Below are 23569 nucleotides of genomic sequence, written 5' to 3'. Positions count from 1 at the left end.
AAGAAAGCGAGGGCAATCAGCAGCCACCAAAGACCAAAACGAAATCCAGGAAGAATCGCTAGTGATCAATATCTCGGATACTGTTCTCACCCAACATCAGTTAAAAACTCTACAAAAAGGGATGTCGTTTATCCCCACCAACAACACCAGTCTACTAGAGTTAGAGGTGAGCACTTTCAAATTCACCAGGAAACTACGTTTAAAACACTTTTTTGAGAGTATTCTTGAACCTAACACAGACACCAAACCTGACTTATTAATGGGCCTTAGACCATCTAGCAATTACATGCCAACGAGCAGTCCTAAAACTATCGATACTTTTGAGACTCTGGTAAGGCAGGACATCTCTAAAATCAACTTCAGGAAGAAAGTTCACAACAACATCACCAATAAAGACCTGGACGCCTTAAAGAAAATAGCCAACAACTCTTCCATCAAATGCCTTAAAGCTGACAAGGGTGGCGCTCTAGTCATCCTCAATACCAGCTTATACAACAAAAGGATAGAGGAACACATAACGGATTCGAACACGTACTTGCCACTAAGTGGGAACCCGACCAGGGAATACAAAAATGTACTATCTGAACTCATCGGTAAGGCATTCGATGATGAGATTATTGATGAAAGAACCAAAAGATACTTGACAGTTGAACATCCTAGAAGTCCGAAGATCACAATGTTTCCCAAAATACACAAAGACCTATTGAATCCTCCCTTTCGTCCAATCGTGTCCACCAGAGGATCGATACATGAACTGACAGGCAAATTCATTGACCATTATTTGCAGCCCATGGTTACCAATCTAGAAAGTCACATAAAGGATACCACAGAATTTCTCAATAAACTTTCGCTTGTAAAGATCGATGAGGGGCATGGGGTTGTAGGCATGGCACACAGGGATGTGTGCCGTGTTGACTCTTCACTTTGTTCTGCACCAAAACACACAGCCTGCAAAAGCAGTGTGTGAAGGTACAGGGCCTCCAAGGGTGGCACAGTAAGTGTTGCATCCCTTAGAGGCCTTCCCTGGTCACAGTGCCCTGGCTACATATGGTACCATTTACCAGGATCTGACCTGTGGCAACAGAGTGCCAATTGGGTTTTGTTTTCAATGCAGTTTTAAGGAAACAACATAGGCCCTGGGTACCTGATTGGAAGGAGCCCAGGGCACCCTCAGTCAAAGTACATCAGCATTTCAGCAACAAGTGGGGTAGCCATGCAAAATGAGGGCACTTTCTTACAGTGGTGAAGAAAATTAAAAGGTTTTCAATGTAGACCTGTTAGCAGCAGTACCAATAAGCTTGAGGGGGGATTCCAGTAGCATACTAGTGAGAAGATTAGGGTTCTAATATCCCTCAACTCTTGGAAGCCTCCACTGTGACAGAGCCATGTAGGTGTACATCTCAGTTTAACTCTCAAGGAACACAATTTAAAAAGTCACTATTAAGTTCATGCCCCATTGAAAAGAAAACATCCTTTGGTGGTACAGTGGAATGGTGGTATGAGCTTCTCAGTGTTGCGTGCTGGTTTGCTTGCACTGTTTCGTGGAAGTGTGTGTGGGAGAGGTTCAAAAAAATATCTCTGAAAGCTGCTGTACATTTCTATGAACTTCTGAGTTTATTCACAGCACCCTGATTCTTGATCTGTGTGTCTTTGACACTCTGAAGGTAAGTTGGGCATGTAGGTTGCACATGGAAGGGGCAACAGTGACTACCTTAGGTGCTACACAGACCGGATGTTTCTCAGGTTAGACTTGCAACAGGAGAACCTGGCTAGAGATCTAACACAAACAAGTGAAAGTTGTTTTCTCATTTGGTATTTAGAGGTGCAGCACTAGGTCAATTGAGTATTGAGTTGAGGAAATGTTGCCACCTCTAGCGTAGGTGGAATTGGGAGAAAAGATATCTGACACCCGCTTCTCTCCCTCGATTTGACATTTGACTACTTCAATTTGGAAGAGCTTGCAGGGTCAGTTGAATAGAATCTACCAGTATTGTTGTTATCCTCCAGAATGAAGCTGTAAACCTAATGTAAAAAATATCCTGCAGTGAAAGGGTATGGGGTTGTATTTGAATATAGCATTATTATAAATGTGTCTGTCTTAAGTAGTGTACAAAAATTCTGGGAACTGTCTGGAATATGGAATAGAATAAGTCCAGTAAGGGCTAAGAATAAGAATTAAGTTATTTGCCTTTTAAGTCTGGTCTTTAGTAGATCTGCAAAAGTGTTAATCAGCAAACTTGCTTCAGCACCTCAGAGCATGTGTCGCACATATAGAGGATCTCTAAATGGCTACTGGGCGCATGGGCTGTATTATAGAAAGTGCCCCGGGGGCTCAACGGGCATGTTAGCCCACTTTGAGCGCCTGCAGGGCACTTTGGTGTTACATAAGTGGGCGCAGACGCTTATGCCTCTCTTCCGTAATACAGATACAGCTGGCGCACATATAGCACCAGCGCTGTCACATTAGGGTATTCCCCCATGCAAGTGAGGGAATCCCTTTGCGTCTGCGCCTTCACCGTATTATAGATGCTTGTGCAGAGGTAAAGAAGCTGTCTGGAGGCATGCCTAAGAGGTGGCAAACTGTCAGTGCGCTCCCTGGTAGCAGCACTCTGGAGGGGGCAAAGGGGGTCCTTCACTTGAATGCGCTGCCCCCAGGCCAGCACAAGTTTGCGGCTGCCCAGGGGCAGCACATTCAATGCAATATGGCGCATTCCCCTTGTTAAAGGCGAGCACACCTTTTGAAAGGTGTGCTCAACACTAACAAGGAAAATGCGCCGCCTTTCATAATACAGCCCCTATTATAGATAGGCTGTACTTCCCCCGGGCAGCGCATTTCAGAGAAATACGGAGCAGCTGTTCTATGTTACTCTGTGGAATAGGCTACCTGTCTGCACTTGAAAGAGTGATTTGAGATCCTCCTGCAGGCAGGTGCAGTGAGTGACTGCACCCGCCTGCAAGGGGATGTCGGGGGAGTCCATAGACCCCCTTTTGCCCCCTCCAGAGGGCTGAAGAGGCAGTTTGCTTGCTCACAGCTGCTTTGCCTCTGCGCCCACATCTATAATACGGCGGAGGTGCAAAAGGACTCCCTCGTTTGCATGGGGCCTCCCCCCATGCAAAAGAGGGAATGCCCTCTTGAGAAAGCACTGGCATTACATGTGCGCTGGTGCTTTCCGTATTACGGAAGGGCCCGCTCAAGCGTCTGCAGCCCCTTCTATAATAACAACTTTTGTGGTGCCCACAAAGCGGGCGCACATGCCCATTGCACCCCGGGGCACGTTTTGTAATATGGTGCCTGGTGCACAGAGGGCATATTGAAGCAATTTGGTAATCCTTTCCTTCCTCGCATGCATTGAGGAACCAACATTCTGCTCCAAACATGCATGGCGTATTCTGACTGTCCTAAGACTTCAGTAAGTGTTCTGGAGAATGGACACTCTTCCTGTAGTTGCACTGCCTCTGTGTGGAACAGTACCTCTTTAGATCACTGCTCACTGCTTTGCCTGCTCTTAAGGTCACCCTAGGGCACACAGTAACCGAGACTTTGCCAGAGCAGGTGGTAGAAGATAAGGCAGTGTCCATGGTTTTTCCTCCCTGTGACTTGGCCTTCACATCCTGAAGCCCCAAGCAGTATAGCAGGCGTGGGGGCGATGAAGAATAATAGGTAAGAGGATTCTTGTGTTGTCTGTAATGAGTGTTTCTGTTTGACTAGTGCGTAAGCGATCACACATGAATCTGCCCCTTCTTTTGTTATTATAACTTTGGGGTTTTAAGTATTGTATTATTGCCACTGGAAAGCTTTTTTTTTTTTTTAAATTGGAAAGATATTTATCGGTATCTTCATGTTGTCCCGATGCTTCTAAAAAGTCTGTATTTTATGAGAAATGTTTGTCTGCTAACGCGGATTAACAGCACATCTGAAGCCTGCTTAATTTTCCTTTGCAACTATTTCTTTGTTTTTAGACTTACCAGACTGAATTTCCTGACATTCCAATTGGCTACTCTGGCCACGAGACTGGTATTGTCATTACAGTCGCAGCTGTAGCCATGGGGGCCAAGGTGGTTGAACGCCATGTGACTTTAGACAAATCCTGGAAAGGTAGTGACCACCAGGCTTCATTGGAGCTGAAGGAGCTGACTGAACTGGTGAGAGCCATTCGCACCGTCGAAAAGGCAATGGGGTCTCCAGTCAAGCGGTCACTACCCTGTGAAACGGCTTGTCATGACAAGGTATTCTTTTCTAATTTTATATTGGATGCAACCATTAATTTCACGATTAACATAACTTTTTGCTTGACTTGGGTATTTATGGAGCAGGTCTCTAACGTAAAAGGTAACCATGCACTTTACCTTTGAGAAGGCACTGGGTGCCACCACATATAAAGGTTACTTGGGTAACATATGGGCATTTACTACAGTAGTAGAATGGGTACATGGTTATTCGCAGGCGAAGCGATACAGAAGCAAGTATATTGCTGTTACCTGCAGATGCACATTTGCAAAATGAACAAAAGTTTACAACCATTTACATAAGTTTAGAATTCTCAAATGTATTTTTTTTTTTTTTATTTAGAAGGTTTTATATAGCACTGGTTAGACCCAGAAGTATCGGAGCGCTTTACATGGGTATCAGCCAATAAATTGGAGGTTACAGCTTTATAAAGGTTACACAGTTATTAGAGCATGGCAATTTTAGTTACAAGTAAGGTTGAGACAAACAAAAAGGAACATATAGGTAGGGGAAAAAGCTGGCAAGGGGAGATATTCCGGGGAGTAGGGGAGCGGTAAAAGCAGGGGAAGTAGACAGAGAGTGGAGGAGGGAAAGAGGAGGGGAGGGATTAGAGACATGGCATGGCCAGAGAAGGGGGAGGGTGACGGGGACACAAATCGGTAGACGAGTCAAAGCTGCGCCCAAAGTCCAGAAGTTGTGATCCCAATGGGAGTGGTATCGATTCCCCATCTCTGTTGCGAGAGGCTCCCTAAGCGCAGTGGAGTCTCTCAGAGGGATCTCTGAGACTCCAAGGCATACTATACTGGATCCTTCCCCAAAAAGGGAGAGGGTGTGCTTTGGCAAGGGGTGCCATACCATACCTCAATTGTTAGTGGCTTCCTTGGCACCCTGGACTCTCTCTCAGCGGGTATGCTGAGACTCCAGTGTATATATCTTGGATCTTTCCCCAAAAAAAGGAGAAGGAGTGCTTAGTCAAAGGGCAGGTGGCTAGGCGATGAAGCGGGCAAAGGGAAAGATTCAGGTTAGATGGGGTAGGAGCAAGGAAGTAGACAAAGAATGCTGAATGGGAACAGATAGATAGGAGACAACGAAAAAGCAGGGTCACAGAAATACGATTGGGGGGGGCAAGACAGGGAGATGGGGGGAAAAACTGTGCCCAAAGTCCGGCTGGGTAGGTGAACAGAGCAGCTCCACCGGGCGTCAGTCATAGTGCTCGGAGTCCACTGTCAGGATGGGGATCTGGAGAATCCACAGAGATTGTCATTGTGTTTTGATTAGGTAGTGGTCACTACCACACCTCGTTCACCTTAGCTCTATTGTTGCCTCTTTGGTCATTTTACTCTGCCCCAGGGTCCCAACAGGCGCTCCGGTCCCAGGCACGTTCTCTACCTAGAGACGGTAGCAGCAAAGAATTGCAAGACAACTGCTTCCCCATTTTGGTATCAGTATCATGTATCAGTTCCTGGAGGGGCCACAACAACCGCCACTGTGTGCACACCCCCGCCGGTCCACCAGTACAATATCTCCTGGGCAGGGAGTCCCCCAATCTGGTGTCCAGGTCTACTCTCAATTCCCCATTTACAGGCAGTCGTGCAGAGTCCGGGGAAGGAGAGGCTCGCCAGGCCCTCTGCTACACACCACGTCCAGGGGCAGTTCGTCACCCCCTCCTATCACTTCTGCACCATCTCCCCCCTCCCCCCCCCACCCCGCAGCCTGACCGGGTCCAGCCACCCGCCAATGTGCGAAAGCAGCCCCTTCTCACCTATTTAGTCCGGGCTCCCGCCAATCTCACACCACCGGGTGCAGCAATGCCCCATCCACCGGCCACTGCCCGCAAGTCAACTCTGGGGGCCTTCCTCTGCTAGCTTCCTATGTCGCGGTTCGCCCACGTTTCCAAAATGGCAGATCCCCTGTGTCTCAGCGTACCGATCGTGGAAATGCAGCAAGGCTCAATGGGAGGAGGCCTCCCCTGATCCCTCCACAGAGCTCCCCACGTCCAGAGGTGCCCCCGGCTACTCAACTGCTTCTCCTTCGCGGCTCTGCCGTCCGCCGCCCAAAGAAGCCCACCCCGCAAGGCAGCAGGCTTTCACAGTCCTCTTTGTCCTACGGCTCCGGTGCGGCACTTTTAATATCCGCGCTCGTGTCCACCCTAGTGCGGTGGTCGCGGTCCGCTGCACCCCTGCAGCCTCCGATGCTGCCGTCCCGATCTCCAGGGACCTCACAATCTATTATCTATTATTAATATGATGGGATTTCGAAGCTTAGGCGTTATAAGGAGAGGAGTTGGGTTGGCACAGAATGTAGAGAAAATGTAAAAGGAGGATTTAATAGATTTTAGGCAATGGAATTTGTGGGTGCGTAGTGAGTGGAGAAGAGTTGGATCTTGAAGATTATAAGAGGGTACCATTCTAGAAGAGAAATAGACTCTGTTCTGGTGACGGGAGAGAAAAGAGAAGTTGGTTGATCGCACGTTTTCTCTTTTTCTGTTTGTGCACAGGATTTCAGGAACGTCACCCCTTGACCCTAAAAATGGCCGGGTTTAGGTGTAATGAGTGAAGGAACCCGTGCATGCCTACCCTTCCCAAAGCACCTTCCTTCCTACATACTTGTTTTCTGCCTTTGCTTCACCCTTCGGTGTTTGTGTTTCAATGAACCAGATTCAGAAGGCTCTTCACCTGAAGATGGAACTCCTCCATAGACACATTCTGAAGCTGCATCTGAACTCCTGCTTTAAGATAATTTTAAGGTTTTTTCCTAGAATTTTTGTTTTTAGATCTTGCAATCTTTTACCTTCTGAGTTTGGTAGAGGCAATGTATGCAGTCTGCGACTGTCCTCTATGCAGTTTTTTTATCCTTAAGAAGCCACAGTCTCCGAAGAGATGTTTCTTGGAAGAATCTTTAATTATTGAAAACCTTGTCCTCTGGATCAAAGTCTGAAAACAGCAGTCTCTAGAGAAGTGATGAAAAAGTATATTTGGAGAGGAGGTAGAGCAGATCTCTGACAGATTCCCTTGCAAACAATGTCTGATAGAAATATGAGGAATGGTGGCTTCCAGAGAGACTTGCATACAGAGTACTTCCTTATCATTGGTTGGCTTTGGGGATTTTTCCCAATGAAACTGAAAGCCTACTTAAATGGAAGTATCTGGCCCTTTGTGCCTTATTTGAGGGCCACTGTTCATGAAAGATTACCGAAGGACTCCCAGTTCGGTTACTGGGAATGATTCAAGAATATGAATCTATGAAAGATATCTGTGTGGTGTTTCCCAAGAATAAATTAAAGAGGAAACAAAGTGTAGGTCAGGAGTCCAGTTTATTCGCCTCATCCATCAACAGCTTCAGGTCGTAACTGACCTGGAATTACACGTACATTCCTATTCTAAGAACCTAGGAAAATTCCTATTCTAGGCAAGAGGGATAGAACATGGGAAGGAGGAAAGCAAGTAATAAAACACAACATGACACATCTTCCATCTTTACCAAAACATAGTGAACAGAAAATAAGGAGGCAAAGAAGATAAAAGAAACTGATAAGCAAACGAGAATCAATGACCATAACTTACACATAATCTTTCATGTACATTGGAGCACTGCGTAACCTTTGACTCCTCATGCGAGAACTGGATGGAGAGTTGTGACAAGAGCGAGAAGAATTGCTTATGCCAAACAGATTAGATGAGATATTAGAGTCAGACTGAGAAAGGTCCTTTGACTTAACCACTACAACTCGACTCTTGTTCCAAATTCTCCCATCCTGTGTCTTTACGGCATTACCAAAGACTTTAATGACCGGCCTAACATTGGTATACTTGGACCACGGCCGTCTCCCTACCGGTGCCTTTATTTTTATAAGGTCACCTACCTTTACATCATGAAATTTAACACGTTTGACTTTGTCAAAATATGCCTTCCTACAAGTTTGTTTCTCAATTTCTCTCTCTCTCCAAGCTCCCACATGATTATCCACAAACCCCTTCTTCATGTTCATCCAACCTGGACACCACATCGTGTTCGGAACTCTACCTTTAAATAGCTCAAAGGGAGATTTTCCAGTGGTCGAGATAGGAGAGTAACGATAAGCGTCTATTCTTTCTCTTAATGCATCCTTCCAATTTAAGCCACTAGCTCTTGCGAGCTGAATGCACTCTTTCAATGTACGATTGACCCTCTCAACTGCACCATTTGTTTCAGGGTGATATAACGATGTTCTCTTGTGTATTATTCCACATTTTTTAAGATAATCTTCAAAGACACTAGAACAGAACTGAGGACCGTTATCTGACAGTAAACTATTAGGGAAACTCTCTCTCAAGAATATGTCCGATAAAAACTTTATGACAGAATTAGAAGTAATTTCACAGACTGCACGGACCTCAATCCACCGTGAATACAAATCAATTAATACTATCAGATAGGGAGTGTCAGAAACACCCGTAAGAGGCCCTAAAATGTCAATTGCCAACTCATCCCAGGGATGATCAGGTAACTCCCTACACACCATGGGCATTTGCCTGACTTTCAGAATCTTATCACTTGCACAGCATTCCACACACTCCCTCACCATACGTTCTATTTCTAAGTCCATCCCTGGCCACCAAAACTGAGTACGAACCATCTCCTTGGTTTTTACTATCCCCAAATGACCAGAGTGTGCATGAGAGAGCAATTTTTTCCTTAAAGCGAAAGGAGGTATAAGTCTCAACCCACGAGTTAGCATGCCATCTGAAATTGAAAGTTCATGAGAAACCAGGGACCAAGGCTTGTCCAGACGCTTGTTATCTTTTAATAAGGACATTACTTTAACCAACTCCTCATCCTTTGACAATTCCTCTTTCCACTCTTCTTTACTTACAACACCCTCGGTGACCTCACAAACATTTACATAATCATCCACATCAATATAGTCATCTTCATCCCCCGTATCATCACTTTTAACCAATCTAGAAAAACAATCAGCAGCCTTGTTAGACACACCAGGTAAATACTGGACTTCAAAGTCAAATTCCTGTAAAGATATGATCCATCTTCTTATCCGAGAAGAAATGGAATCTAGTCCTTTTTTACAAAATACTTCCTTCAAAGGCTTATGGTCAGATTTAACAATAAATTTAGTCCCCCAAACTAAATTCTTAAACTTTTTTAATGCCCAATATATCGCTAATGACTCCTTTTCGATTACGGAGTAGTTTAACTCTGGACCACGGAGGCACCTGGATGCACATGCAATTAACGACTCATGGCCTTGTTTATTCTGTACCAACACCGCCCCTAATCCCTTTTCACTTGCATCAGTAAAAATGAACGTAGGTAAACCAGGAACAAATGCCTGTAAGGACGGAGCTTTCTTCAATTCCTCTTTTATTCCCTCAAATTCCTTCTTACACTCGTCTGACCAGACAAAAATGACACTTTTTCCAGTGAGCCTCCTCATATTCTTCGTCTTGTCCGCAAAATGTACAATAAACTTCCCATAAAATTCTACCATCCCTAAAAAGGACAATAACTCTTCTCTATTGATAGGTTCTGCCACATTACTGATGGAAGTAACTAAATCCGATTTAGGAAAAACACCTTGACTCTTAATACAGTGCCCTAGGTAATTTACTTCTTCTAATCCAAATTTACACTTCTCTTTCTTAAGAGTCAAACCAGAATCAGCCAGTCTTTTCAAAACTTCACACACACGCTCATTGTGTTCCTGCAAGTTCGACCCATACACTAGAAGATCATCCTGGTAACACTTTACCCCAAGAAGACCTTTAAGTATGTGTGTCATAATCCGCTGGAAAACCGAAGCAGCTGATATCAATCCAAAGGGCATCCTTTTGAACTTAAAAGTCCCCATCGGTGTTACAAATGCAGTTAAGTCCTGACAAGAAGTGTCTAGTTCTACCTGGTGGTAGGCAGAAGCCAGATCCAGGGTAGTGAAGTATTTCGCACCCTCTAATGTGCCTACAATTTCATCTATGTTGGGTAACGGGAATCTGTCCACCACCACCTCTTTGTTTAGCGCTCTTAGGTCAATACACAAACGAATCTCGCCAGTAGGCTTCTTCGCGACCACAATGGGAGACAACCATTCCGTGGCTTCTACAGGCTCTATAATGTTATTTGAAACTAACTTTTCTAACTCTTCTTGTACCTTTACCTGTTCTGCTAGTGGAATCCTTCTAACCTTCGCTACTACAGGGATAGCATTTTTCTTAAGCCTGATACAATGCTTATAACCAGTTAAACATCCCAACTTGTCTTCAAAGACAGCTGGAAATTTTCCAGAAAACATGTCAGCAAGATTTTCCACCTCCTGAATTCTCACCTGAGGTGTGGCATTAGGATCAAGTGTGACTCCAAGATCACGTTGGTCACGCCAACTAATTAGAGCATCCCCAAAATTGGTAACATAAATTTTTCCAGGAATGATTTTACATCCTAATTCCATAGTGGCAGTAAAATAACCTAAAATCTTAATGGGTTTACTGCCATACCCTAACGGTAAGATGTCGCTTTTGAACAGTTTTACATTTTTTCCAAAGGTTTTGTGTAGAAGCTCCTTATCAATCATAGTGATCTGGGAACAAGAATCAAATTTAAATTCAATCATGGCATCATCTACTTTAACTAAATGTGTGGGGTGTTCTAATATTCCATCACTAACTTGAAACGTAACCGTTTTCACCTGTGGTTGTGCCCATTTCTTGTACGTATTATCCCTTTTATTACCTTTTGTCCTACAACATTTTGAAAAATGACCTCTTCTCCCACATTCATTGCAAATAACTTTCAAGGCAGGACAATTTGGTGAGTTAGCTAAATGTCCGGGATTAGCACACCTGAAACAAGAAAATTTGTTAGACATATTAAAATTCGGATTATATCTGTTCGTCATATTGTCATTCCTCCCACTGTCTTCTTTTCCCTCTTTCTGAACCTGACAAACTACTTCTTCTACTTTGGATTCAGTTTTCTTTTCAGGTTCTACTGTTTTCTCTTTTTCTCCTTTCAGTTCATCTACGCATTTGGTCATGTGTTCGACTTGTTTTGCTATCACAAGTACTTCCTCCAGGGGTGGTTCATCCTTTAGCCATAACTCCTTACGAATGCTGTCATGAGCACATTTTAAGACGAACTGATCTCTTATCCTTTCTTCTAATGTCTGTCCAAACTTACATGAAGACGCCAATTTCCTTAGAGCGGACACATAGTCTTCTACAGACTCATCTCTCTTCTGACCCCTCAAACCAAAATGGTATCTCTCCATTATTGTGCTCAATCTTGGAAGATAGTGACGATCTAATTGCTCTATTGCTATTTCATACTCGTTTAGGTTTCTCTGTTCCGCTGCTGTGAGCTCCGGCAAGTGTTCTAGTACGTCTTGTCCTTCACCACCTAGACAGTGTAACAGTAAAGAAAGCTTCCTTTCCGCACTCAGGTTTGTACCACACACTCTCGCATAATTCGCAAAAATCTTCTTCCATTTCTGCCATTTCACACTAGGTTCACCTGGACTTATCAAGAAAAATGCTGGTTGTGTGACATTCTGCATATTTAGCTTCTTTCTTTTTATTCTATGTATAGTATATGGTCTTTTTTTTTCTTTATCCTTTATAGTGCCCTTAATAAGCTTTTCTTTATCTTCTTCTATAAAGAAATGTCATTAATAAAGATTTAATTGTGTTAAAAAAAATGAGCTTCTCTTTGTCTATTTTTTTTTTTTATTCTCAGTGGAGCAGGCTTTGTGAGATCATCCTTTTTTTTTTATATATAAAGACACGTTCTATATCCCTTCAGAAACGTTCCTTTTCACTGTTCTTTTCTCCATATCGAACGTTCCTTCACTCTACGCTCTTTTAACTGTGAGCACATAGAGTTCAACAATCAGGATTCTTCTTTTCTTTAAACGCGCGTTATCCACTGCGCGCAATGAGGCTTGAAACGCACGGTGACTTCCTTCACACGCTGCGTGTTGCGTCACTGAACCGCATGACGCTTTCCTTCAGTACGCGCTGAACTCTCTCTCGCATATAGGAACAAGCAGCGCGAGCGCCTTTAACGGCTCAATAAACAAACATCGCGCATTGTTTATGTTCCTTCTTTTACGTCCCCTTATTATTTTTTTTTTTAACCTCCCTCCGTACTCCTCACCAGATTAGGGAGTTTTCTTTCTTCGTTTTGTCGCTTCAGCCGCTGGGAAGACTTCGCTTCCTTCGAATGCAGTACAGCCGCTGGGGAGGTACTTCAAGCAGAGGACAGCTGGGTGTTGAGGCGATGTGAGGTAGGATCGTCGCCAATAATAATGTGGTGTTTCCCAAGAATAAATTAAAGAGGAAACAAAGTGTAGGTCAGGAGTCCAGTTTATTCGCCTCATCCATCAACAGCTTCAGGTCGTAACTGACCTGGAATTACACGTACATTCCTATTCTAAGAACCTAGGAAAATTCCTATTCTAGGCAAGAGGGATAGAACATGGGAAGGAGGAAAGCAAGTAATAAAACACAACATGACAATCTGCACTGGAGAACTGTAGTTACAGGCAAGTAACTTGTTTTTTCAGTAGGTCATCTGGCTCTTCACTTCTGCTGAATGTACTCTGCCACTTTGGCTCAGTATTATGGTCTCGAATGGCCAGGAAGAAATATAATATAATACAAGGAGATGGAAAGGCTGCAGGAAAGAGAGAGGTGGGGAGAAGCTGAAGGGTGCGGGCGGCTGTCCTACAGAGACCAAAGGAAAGGGGCCTAGATGGGCAAGGCCGGGGAGAGGCAGTGAGAAAAGCAGGAGGCCAGAAAAAGAGAGATCATGACAGACCATGGAAGCGACAATATAAAATAAATGGATGGGAATAGATCGACAAAGTTTGGCTTTATGACAGGGATAAGTGGGTAGATAACTTAAGAGAGGCAAAGAAAGGGGGGAGAGGCAGCAAGAAAGTGGGTGAGATGCGGAGGTGGGAGGCAGGGGGAGTAAATGAGTGAGGGGGGAAATGAGGTGGTGCGATTAGGAGAGATTGTGAAACCTTGGAAGAAGTTTGTTTCAAAAGGGAATGAAGAGGTAGCGATGGGTGCAAGAGGAGTGGTTTGGGGAAGGGCGAGACTTGGAGAGTTCAAAAGGGAAGGGATATAGGGACACTGGATGTAATCTCCCCTTTTTATCATCTGTGGATGCTGGAGACCCAGGATTCTTGGATCTCCGCCTTTCGGCATTGCTGCAGCTCTGATCCCCTCGTCTCCCGCATAGTGTCATGGAAAGCAAGTGTGCTCTGGTGCTCAGGAATGTGCAGACCTTCAAAGCAGCACGCTGTTCACATAGTCTGTAGACCCACGGTTCTTTTTGCAGTGTTTCACCTTCGGAAACACGGAGAGGAGTGTTTGCAGGCTGTCCAGCAACCTTAGAGGCTAAACCAATTCGGACACTCAGAATCTTGGCATCTACCCCAGTCATCCATGCAAGCCCTGCTCGGGATGAACAGGGTTGTTATTTGGCAGGGCTGCTATAGATTCAGTGCTGTGTGGCTTTGTACCAAGAGGACACGTGTTCGTCGGCTCATCTGTACCTTGTTCCAATCTCAGACCCTGGGCAACTTCCATCACTGGGATACTCTTAAAACCGTCACAACCCTTTCTGCAGCCATTTATGTGTTGCCGTTTTGCGCTATGAGCATGGTGCTGAACCTTTACTTCCTTCTAAAAGAGGTTTGAATGAATGCATGTTTTGCATTCTCATTCTGCCATCTAGTGGTTCAATGGGGAATAATCTAATAGCATTTAAAAGCAACTTTGGCAGGATAGACTGGGTCATCGTTTGAAATTGCCAAACAGTGGAATCCATTGGTATTCGGGGGATTTTCATACATTTCTTTTTTTCCCCACATTTATTTGGCATTCTCGTAGAACGAAAGCCTCACACAGCAATGGAAGTAAGCAATGTGCAGTCCATGAATATTATAATAAATTTCTTTTTTCCACTATCGCCTTTATTCACACACCAAGCTGGAGGACCAAGGAGGATATGGGCACATCCGGCTTGGGAAAGCAATGATGGTCACAGTTTTTTTCAGGATTGAAGTACATTATACTTTAAGAAGACCATATACCAAAGCCTTTGTCTCCTATTTGTGTGATTGCTTATTCAGCATTATTTTGAAAGCTGGTGCGAGGTACTTCTTCCAAATACCCAACTAAGAGTCATGTCTGATAATGCAGTGGAACCACCAGCTGTATCCCCCGCAACCACAGTACTTACGTCGAATAGTTTCAGTGAGCCAGCCAAAGGCGTCGGAGTCTTACACGAGCAGCTAATACCAGAATTGAAATATATTCTGATTCAAACAGAGACTCAGTATCTAAAACGACATCCAGAGGTGAACGCTCACTGTAGCAAGATCACAGTTAATCGGAGCTCAGTTGCCTCCAGGATCCATAAAGAGAAGAGTGAACACTATTGCCAGTCCGAGCAGGTAACGCCAAAACACTGGGGAAACTGTGTTTACAATTTTTTTTTTTTAAAGAGAAAAGCAAATCCATTAGACTATGGATTTTCTACCTTAAGCCAAGCAGCAGCAAGCTTCAGAGTTCGTTGAAGCATGAGTTAGCGTCTAAGCACAGCATAAGTACAGGAGACCTTGTTGCCAAGCATTTAGAAATGGGGATTTCTATATGGCAATATGGACATGCTTGTGGCTTGAAATTTCTGTGTTTATATTGAGGTTTAGGCCATGTGACTAATATGCTCTTCAGTTTTGCTGCTTTGTAGGAGAGGAAGTTCTATAGGACCTTACAAGATTAACGGGAATAGTCCGCGGTAATGGAAAAAGGCACATATGTCAACTCAACATATGTGACCCTCGCTCACCTGTCAATTTATTTCCTTTCATTGAAGCTTAATATTTTATTTTTTTGCTTTGAAAAAGTACGTAGCAAGTGACTGGGGTGTTTCTCTGCTTCGTCAGGGCACCTTTATTTTAAACTCCTTTTGCTACACAGTTACACCAGTGGGCCCTTTCCAGCAATGGCATCCGCTGCTATGTTTCCCTTCTACTGTAAAAATCAATTTAGGGTGTTTGGGACTCTCTGTTCAGGGTTGAGGGCACATTGATTGCTTTTGATCTGATGAGAGAGTGCCCCAATTCAGCAGTAGAACTTCAGTCTGTAAGAACTTTCCATCCTTCGTGGGGCGTATTTTCCGTAAGAGAAGCTGCACAAAGTCCAAAGTGCTGTAATAGACTGTAACTAGACTGGGTGGTGCAGTGTTATTCAAGCTTTCCGCTATTCTGTGACTTGACAAAGTCCAAAGTAACCCAGTTGTGGGCTAACTTGGTACATGAGAGAGCCACAAATACTTTGTATGATAATCCTGGTCTGTAATACCTGTCCTGATGAAGGACCGTCAAGGAACAGAAAGGACCAAATCGCTTTGATCATGGCAGAAAGGCAATACATTGAATGATTCTAAAACAAAAAGACAACGACTCTTGGAGAAATATTAAGATTTGCCTGTTTTCAGACAGGTTACTTTTAACATCCCTGAAGCATCTCAAATTGTAGGATTGTGTCACCACTAGGAGAGTACAATTGGTGTGTACTTATATATATGTAACTAATAATGGACTCTGCGCAGTTGTAACAAATGCTCAGAAGCATCCCTTATTGCTGGGTTTCCATTCACTTATGTGTAAAGAGTTTTAATTGAATGCACAAACTGTCACCTCAATACATTCATTAAGGAACAGCACGCTAATGAATAATTCGAAAGAACAACTTATTAAAATAAAACATAAAACTTAATGTAGAACATGCTTATTGCTGAGAGATTTGTGTAAGCAAAAATACAACTATGCAATTGAAACATTGGCTACCACAAGCTGTAACTAATCCATACTTTCCCAATCTTTTATTTCAAAATTGATTACTCTCTAGAAACCTTGTCATTCCATTAATGTATACACCCTTTATTTAATGATTACAGAGACACACTAATGTACAAAAGATGAGCTGCACCGCACACTCTGTTGTGGCATGGCAGCTTAGGCATCAGCCTGGCTGTCCCCAGATGTTATTGGTTAAAATTCTGGGACTCCTACTTCGGGACAGCTGTATTTTTTATAGTTGTGACCATCAACCTAACAAACCGTGCATCTTTAAGTAAATGTATTATGCTCAATGGCAATATAGCCATACTATCAGGGCTTTAAGTGGGATGAAAAAACTGTGTGGTCTCTCAAAGGGGCGTGGCCAATGTAATTAAGGGCGTAATCTAAAAAGCTGTGCTTAGCATAGTGTGCCGCCTGACTTGCATGTTGCTGTTTCTGTCATTGAATCCAAATATATGATACTACCGGTAACATCATACCTACAAAAAGTCAGGACTATTGGCTTTGTCAATGGTTGTTTCGAGGCCTCCTTAAAAAAAACTGCAGGTGCTCAGCGCCTGTGAGACTCGGCCCACTTAAACCCCTGTATACGATTACTTTCACCAGAGAAGACGAAAAGAAATCCTTGATCCAACCTAAGGCTCAGGCTGACCCTTTCTTTGTCAGGAAGGCAGATGCCTAAGTTATCCGGCTACTCGAGTCCGCGGAGTTGAGATCCCCAGCAAAGCCTAATTGTACTCCACCCATTGAGGTTGTACAGTGCATGTGACCTGATGTGATGCATGGCACAATCTGAAATAGTCAAGTGGAACAACACTGCTGCAGAGGTTTAAAAAATGGTAGAATAAGTCCGAATTGGGTGTGGCGAAGGTGGGCTTATAGTGGCTCTTTTAAACTGCACACTAAAGATAGTCATTTGATGCAAATGTCCACCCCAAGCCTCAATCGCAATGCAACATCTGAGAAATTGGTTAGTGCCACAATAATAAATGAATTGCAACGCGTCAAATGTTTTTATGCAATACTGCTCCTTTAAAATTAACGGAGCACGCAAAAGATTTTTAAAGGAGCATACATTTTTCTTTGCACAAGTTATAAGCCCATTGAGCATTGTTCTGTATGCAGCCTTTACAAACCTATCTGCCATCACTGAAATAGTCTCCGAAACCGATACATTTGTAGTAGCATGGAAGCAAAACACTGGGCAATGGAGTGGCAAAGGTTGGACAGCGGAGTCTGATCCCTACACACTTCCCCTGCCCTACAAGGACCTGTTTGCATGGGCACATTTCCACTTTATTACAACAATCTGACAATGGACCTCCCTGCTGTAATACCGGAAGAGCAAAACCGACAAATGTGTGCTGAATTCACTATTAGTTGATTACTGCAACATTACTCATGATTACGACCTTTAGCTAGAAGCTCCTGCCACGGTTGTAAATGCTGTTCTTGCTGCAGAATTGGCTTTAAAGCAAGTTCTATTTTCACCTTCATCTGAGAATATACTTGCAGCATCCTGAAATCTGATGCAAAGTTATTAGTAATTCGACCTTTTACTTTCTTACTCATTAGGCCAAGATCCCTTAATCTCCTCAGAACAGCTTTAGTTTTTCATTCTCATCATTTTGTCATCCTGGATTTCAGAGAAGTTGGTAATGTTTTTATTAAGACAGATGACATGGGTTTGAATCGATGAGTACTTGTGTGCTACAAACAGTTTTTTTCATTGAGAATTAGGAATTCGGTCTATATGGCTCTGTGCAGATGATGACCTAAAATACAACACCTATTCCAGATGAATTTTCATCAAAGTCATAAGCACTGAATTGTCTCACCTATATGCGGGATCTTCGAGCACTTTACAAAAAAATAAAAATTCAGATATGCCCAAAATCTTTCAGTACAAAAGTGTGCCAGGGTACAGAAAATCTGTCTTGCAGCCCAACAGAAGGCTACAAATACCCACAGTTCCTATATATTTTATGTTGACGGGTCACTTCTGTTTTGTTCTGGTTCCTGGTAGTTGGATCCTGGAGCACTGAGCTTGGCCTTTTTGACATTTACGCCCTTGGAAATCTTTTCAAACCGTATCTAAGTGACTTAAGTAAATTTCCCCGATGGCTACCAATCTGATTCAGATTTAAAAAAAAAATTGTTGTCAGTATACCACCACTTTTTTTTTTTTAAGTGCCCTGCCTGTGGCAAGAAAAAGCCATATTCAGACCCCATAGCCTCTCCAAAGTGTGCCTCTTTGTAACGTCCTGGACGTCTCAGGATCGTTTAACAAACACGATAATGAGGACGCAACCACTTGTGTATGCTTAGATACTTTAATGAAGGCACAAATAATACAAAGAGTAAACCAAAGTTATAGTCACTGCAGGTCTCCAGTCTATCTACGTTACCAGCCCACAGCACTGAGGGTCCTCACCGTCCTCTGCAAATACGCCGATCCCGGCGTATGCCAACAGAGGGCAGGAAACGTAATGGCCGGCGATGCCACTCGGTATGCTGTGAGGGGCTCGAAGAGTGATGGGGAGAAACGAGGAGACAGGGAAACACCCAGCCGGGGTCTCTACCTGAAGGGAGCAGCCGCTCAACCTCTTCCTCGTACTGCACCGGGACGCAACCAGGTACCACAGTTTCCCCCTGCGCCATTTGGACGCCAGTATGCCCGACACTTCATACTCCACCTCCGACTCCACGCATACCGGCCTAGGTGTCCCAGACGGCTTGGAGGGTGCTGGTTTGAGCAATGATACATGAAAGACAGGGTGTATCCGCAATGACTGGGGCAAGCACACCTTCACGTTCACGGGACCCATACACTTGGTAATTCGATAGGGGCCCATGTACTTGGGATGGAACACACTGTTCTTTCGAAACCTCATGTTTCTTGTGGATATCCAGACGTAGTCTCCAGTGCGGTACAGTGGCCCGGGCTTTCTCTTCCTGTCTGCCGCAGCCTTGTATCTTCTCTTGGCCTCAATCAGGCCAGCCCTTGAGCGCACCAACGTGTCTTTAATGTGGGCCACCCTGTCCGCTGTGGCGGGAATCCTGTCCTCTCTGAACGGATGTAGAAATGGCAAGAACCTGGGATGTTGGCCATAGTTGCTATAGAACGGAGATGACTGTGTGGAGCTGTGAGTGGCGTTGTTGTAGGCTATCTCTGCAACCCATAGCAAGTCGACCCATTCTTCCCTGCCCTGGTCCACAAAACATCGCAGATACTGTTTGAGCGTTTGGTTCAGGCGCTCGGTTTGGCCGTCCGTTTGAGGGTGGTAGCCGGTGGACAGGGCGATCTTCACGTGCAGCGCAGTGCACCAAGTCTTCCAGAATTGCGCAGTAAACTGCGACCCCCGGTCCGACACGATCACCCCAGGTAATCCATGCAGTCGTACCACATTCTTTAGGAGTAGTGACGCCAATTCCCCGGCCGTAGGGACTCTCTTGCAGGGGATGAAGTGCCCCATTTTCGTCAAGTAGTCCACCACCACCAGTATTGCCGTCATCCCCTGGTCTACCGGTAGGCCCACCACGAAGTCCAGTGATATGCTATCCCACGGTCTATCCGGGGTTGGAAGTGGATGTAAGAGCCCTTGGGTTCGGCCGTGGTCGGCCTTCATGGTAGCACACGTAGGACACCCCTGTCCCCACCTCCTGACATCCACTCTCATGGTTGGCCACCAGAAATGCCGTCCCATGCTAGCCACCGTTTTTTCAAAGCCCAAATGACCTGCGCATGGAGAGTCATGGCACCAGATGAATGCTTGTTTCCTTAGCCTAGGCGTGGGTATCAATAGGCACCTGCCCTTCAGGGGTATCCCGTCCTTCAGCTGCCATTCTCTGTGACTGAGGAGCCACCTCCGCCATGCAAATGACCTGATCCCTCTCCGTATTCCCCTCAGGAACGTGTCCGGCTGGATCACCCCCAATACCATTCTCGGGGAAATGATGGAATGCTCGTTCGCAGGTAATGGTTCCTTAACTGCCGATTGACGCGACAGGGCGTCTGCCTTCCTGTTTTCCGTCCCAGGCCGATATGTGATGCGGAAGTTGAACCCCGCAAAGAAGATCATCCACCTCAACTGCCTGGGAGACAGGTGTCTCGCGGCCGTCATGAACTGTAGGTTCCGATGGTCCGTATACACCGAAACCACATGTCGTGCCCCCATCAACCAATGCCTCCATTCGGTGAAGGCGTCCTTGATTGCGAGAAGCTCCTTCTCTGCAATGTGGTAATTGCGTTGGGCGTCGTTGAGCTTGCGGGACATGTATGCAACGGGATGAAGCACCCCTGTGTCGTGGTTGCGTTGGGACAAAATAGCCCCCAGTGCCACATCCGAAGCGTCCGCTTCCACCACGTAGGGGAGATCCGGATCGGGGTGAGCCAACACCGGTGCCTTACCAAAGGCGTTTTTCAGGGTCTCAAAGGCTGTGTTCGCTTCAGGGGACCAGACACACTCCTTAGACTTCCTCAGTAGCTGTGTGATTGGGGCCACCAATCCCGAAAATCCATCTATAAACCGCCTGTAAAAGTTGGCGAACCCAATGAAACTTTGGACGTCCTTCACGCTTTGAGGCACCGGCCACTCTTTCACCGCCTTGATCTTGCGTTCCGCCATCTCCTGACCCTCCGGACTCAGCATCACTCCGAGGAACTCCACCGATGTGACGTGGAAGTCACACTTGCTGAGTTTACAAAACAGCATATTCTCCCTGAGTTTTTGGAGCACTGTCTTGACGTGGTGTACGTGCTCCTCCACACTGGACGAATAGATGAGGATGTCGTCGATATATACGACCACGTATATATCCAACACCTCTCTAAATACCTCATTCAGAAAGTACTGAAAGGCAGCCGGGGCGTTGCACAGTCCGAACGGCATGACGAGGTACTCAAAAAGGCCGAGCCTGGTCTTAAAGGCGGTCTTCCACTCGTCTCCGTCTCTCATGCGCACCAGATGGTATGCCCCTTTCAAATCCAACTTGGTGTAGATACGTGCTTTCTTGACCTGTTCCAGAAGTACACTGATGAGAGGCAAGGGGTACCGGTTTTTTATTGTTATCGCATTTAACGCCCTAAAGTCCACACAGGCCCTCAGCTCCCCATTGGCCTTCGGGATGAAGAAGAGCGGCGAGGTGGCCGGAGATTTGGACGGACGGATGAATCCTAGCTTTAGGAGTTTATCCAGATACCCCCGGAGATGCACGTTTTCAGGCTCTGTCAGGGCATACAGCCTGCCACTGGGAACGCTGGCCCCCGGCACCAGGTCGATCTGGCAGTCAAACTGTCTATGTGGCGGTAGCACTTCTGCCTTCACCTCATCAAACACGTCCTCAAAACTGTGATAAGCCTGGGGGAGAGCCACATCTTTCTCTGCCGCTGTAGCCACCGTCTGACTCCCGCTATTTTCTGCGTCAATGGGTTCCGGTCGTATGCCACAATGCAGGGTGCAATATGGTGACGTCATTTCGATGCGATGCGTTGGCCAATCCACAGAGGGGTTGTGTTTCTGTAGCCACGGCAATCCCAATATGACACCGTATTGGGGTGCTCGGATGATGTTAAAATCAATGTTTTCCAAATGGTTCCTCCCATATTTCACCGGGATGGCCCCCGTGTGCTGCCCGATGGGCCCTGTCACCAATCCCCTTCCATCTACTGCATAGACGTCTTCGGGTACCGCTTTGGGAATAAGCACTAGTCCTAGCCTGCATGCCTCGTTGTAGTCCATAAACATGCCCGTGGCCCCTGAATCCACCATGGCCACAACGGGTATCCACTGGTCGTGCACTCCCACGTGCACCGTGAGAAACAGGTGTCGTTGCCCCTTGGTGACCGAGTTGGAAAGAGAAGGGATGGATGAGTGACTCCGAGATGCCCCTTCATTGGTCTGGGAGTCCTCTAGTTTTCCGCCGGTACGTCCACTACGGCTGTTATGACCGGTTGGCCCGATAACGTGACGTCTTCGGCTTGGCAGGGCATTCCCGTACGTAGTGGCCTTTTTTGCCACAATATAGGCACAATCCTTGTTTACGGCGTGATTCTTTCTCCGTGGCTGTGAGACTCGCTCGTATAGCGCCAATGTCCATGGGTTCCCCCTTGGATGTGGTGGAAGTTTCAGGACTTCCCAACGTCACATACGATGGAAGGGCTTTTCCTTTTCTCCCATGATCCCCCTTTCTTTCGCTTAGCCTATGGTCCAACCGTAAGACCAGATTGATAAGGCCTTCACATGTCTTGGGTTGAGGGTCAATATGAGCCACGGCGTCCTTGAGCTCATCGAACAGCCCTTGATGGAAGAGCGCCGTTTGTTTAGCAACAGGCCACTTGGTTTCCGTAACCAACCTACGGAACGCGTTGAGATACTGTACCAGGTCGTTGGATCCCTGTCTTAACTCAAGCATTTCACGGTCCGCCGTGTACGAGTCAGCCCTTCGGTCAAAAACCTTCAGGAATTCTTCGCGGAAAGCACCCCAATCACACAAGATGGGGTCGTCCCTGCTCACCAGAGGTACGGCCCACTGTGCCGCGTTTCCAGCCAAGTAAGAAATAAGGAAAGCCACCCGAGACTGACTCATGGGGAACGCCTTCGGTTTGCACGACAGATGCAGTGCCACTTGAGTGAGGAATACCTGCACTGTGTTGGGGTCCCCATTGTATCTTTCTGGTGTTGCCAAGGGTATGGCGACCGGCATTTCCACTACTACCGCAGGGTTTTGGTTCGTGAGGGAGGTGCTGGGCGTGAGCGGGTCCAACTGTATAGCATCCAGTCTGGCCTTAACATCGGCTGTTTCTTGTCTAGATGCAGCCAATTCAACTTGCACGGCCGCCAATGCAGCCAGCACATCATCAAGTGTTGCCATGTTTGTTTATCGACCAGGAGACAGTTAGGGTTTAAAGGTCGGATATTTTGTAACGTCCTGGAAGTCTCAGGATCGTTTAACAAACACGATAATGAGGACGCAACCACTTGTGTATGCTTAGATACTTTAATGAAGGCACAAATAATACAAAGAGTAAACAAAAGTTATAGTCACTGGAGGTCTCCAGTCTATCTACGTTACCAGCCCACAGCACTGAGGGTCCTCACCGTCCTCTGCAAATACGCCGATCCCGGCGTATGCCAACAGAGGGCAGGAAACGTAATGGCCGGCAATGCCACTCGGTATGCTGTGAGGGGCTCGAAGAGTGATGGGGAGAAACGAGGAGACAGGGAAACACCCAGCCGGGGTCTCTACCTGAAGGGAGCAGCCGCTCAACCTCTTCCTCGTACTGCACCGGGACGCGGAGTCACCTCCGGGTGATGCGTCACCGATACCCAAATCACAACAAGGAGACAGAACCGAGAGCAGCCGCTCGATCGATCCTATGGACGTCCTAGCCTGTAACGCGGGAAACACCTCCTGGTGTGCGTTACAGCTGGTAGTCCTTGTATCTCGGGTCGGGCTGGGAGCTACGACTCCTA

General features: G+C 45.8%; 1 protein-coding gene across 1 annotated transcript in view; it reads left to right on the top strand.

Annotated features, from left to right (window-relative positions):
- Positions 1-23569, top strand: part of LOC147727656 (N-acetylneuraminate-9-phosphate synthase-like) — a 208303-nt gene that overhangs the window by 149541 nt on the left and 35193 nt on the right. The window contains exon 5 of the mRNA XM_086961666.1: positions 3961-4227. Within this exon, the coding sequence (XP_086817792.1) occupies positions 3961-4227 (267 nt within the window). The remainder of the gene's footprint in view (positions 1-3960; positions 4228-23569) is intronic.

The sequence above is a fragment of the Lissotriton vulgaris genome, chromosome 3_1 (genome assembly GCF_964263255.1).
Source record: "Lissotriton vulgaris chromosome 3_1, aLisVul1.2, whole genome shotgun sequence".
NCBI lineage: Eukaryota > Metazoa > Chordata > Amphibia > Caudata > Salamandridae > Lissotriton > Lissotriton vulgaris.
The sequence above is the reverse complement of the archived record's forward strand: the minus strand, read 5'-3'. Positions and strand labels throughout refer to the sequence as shown.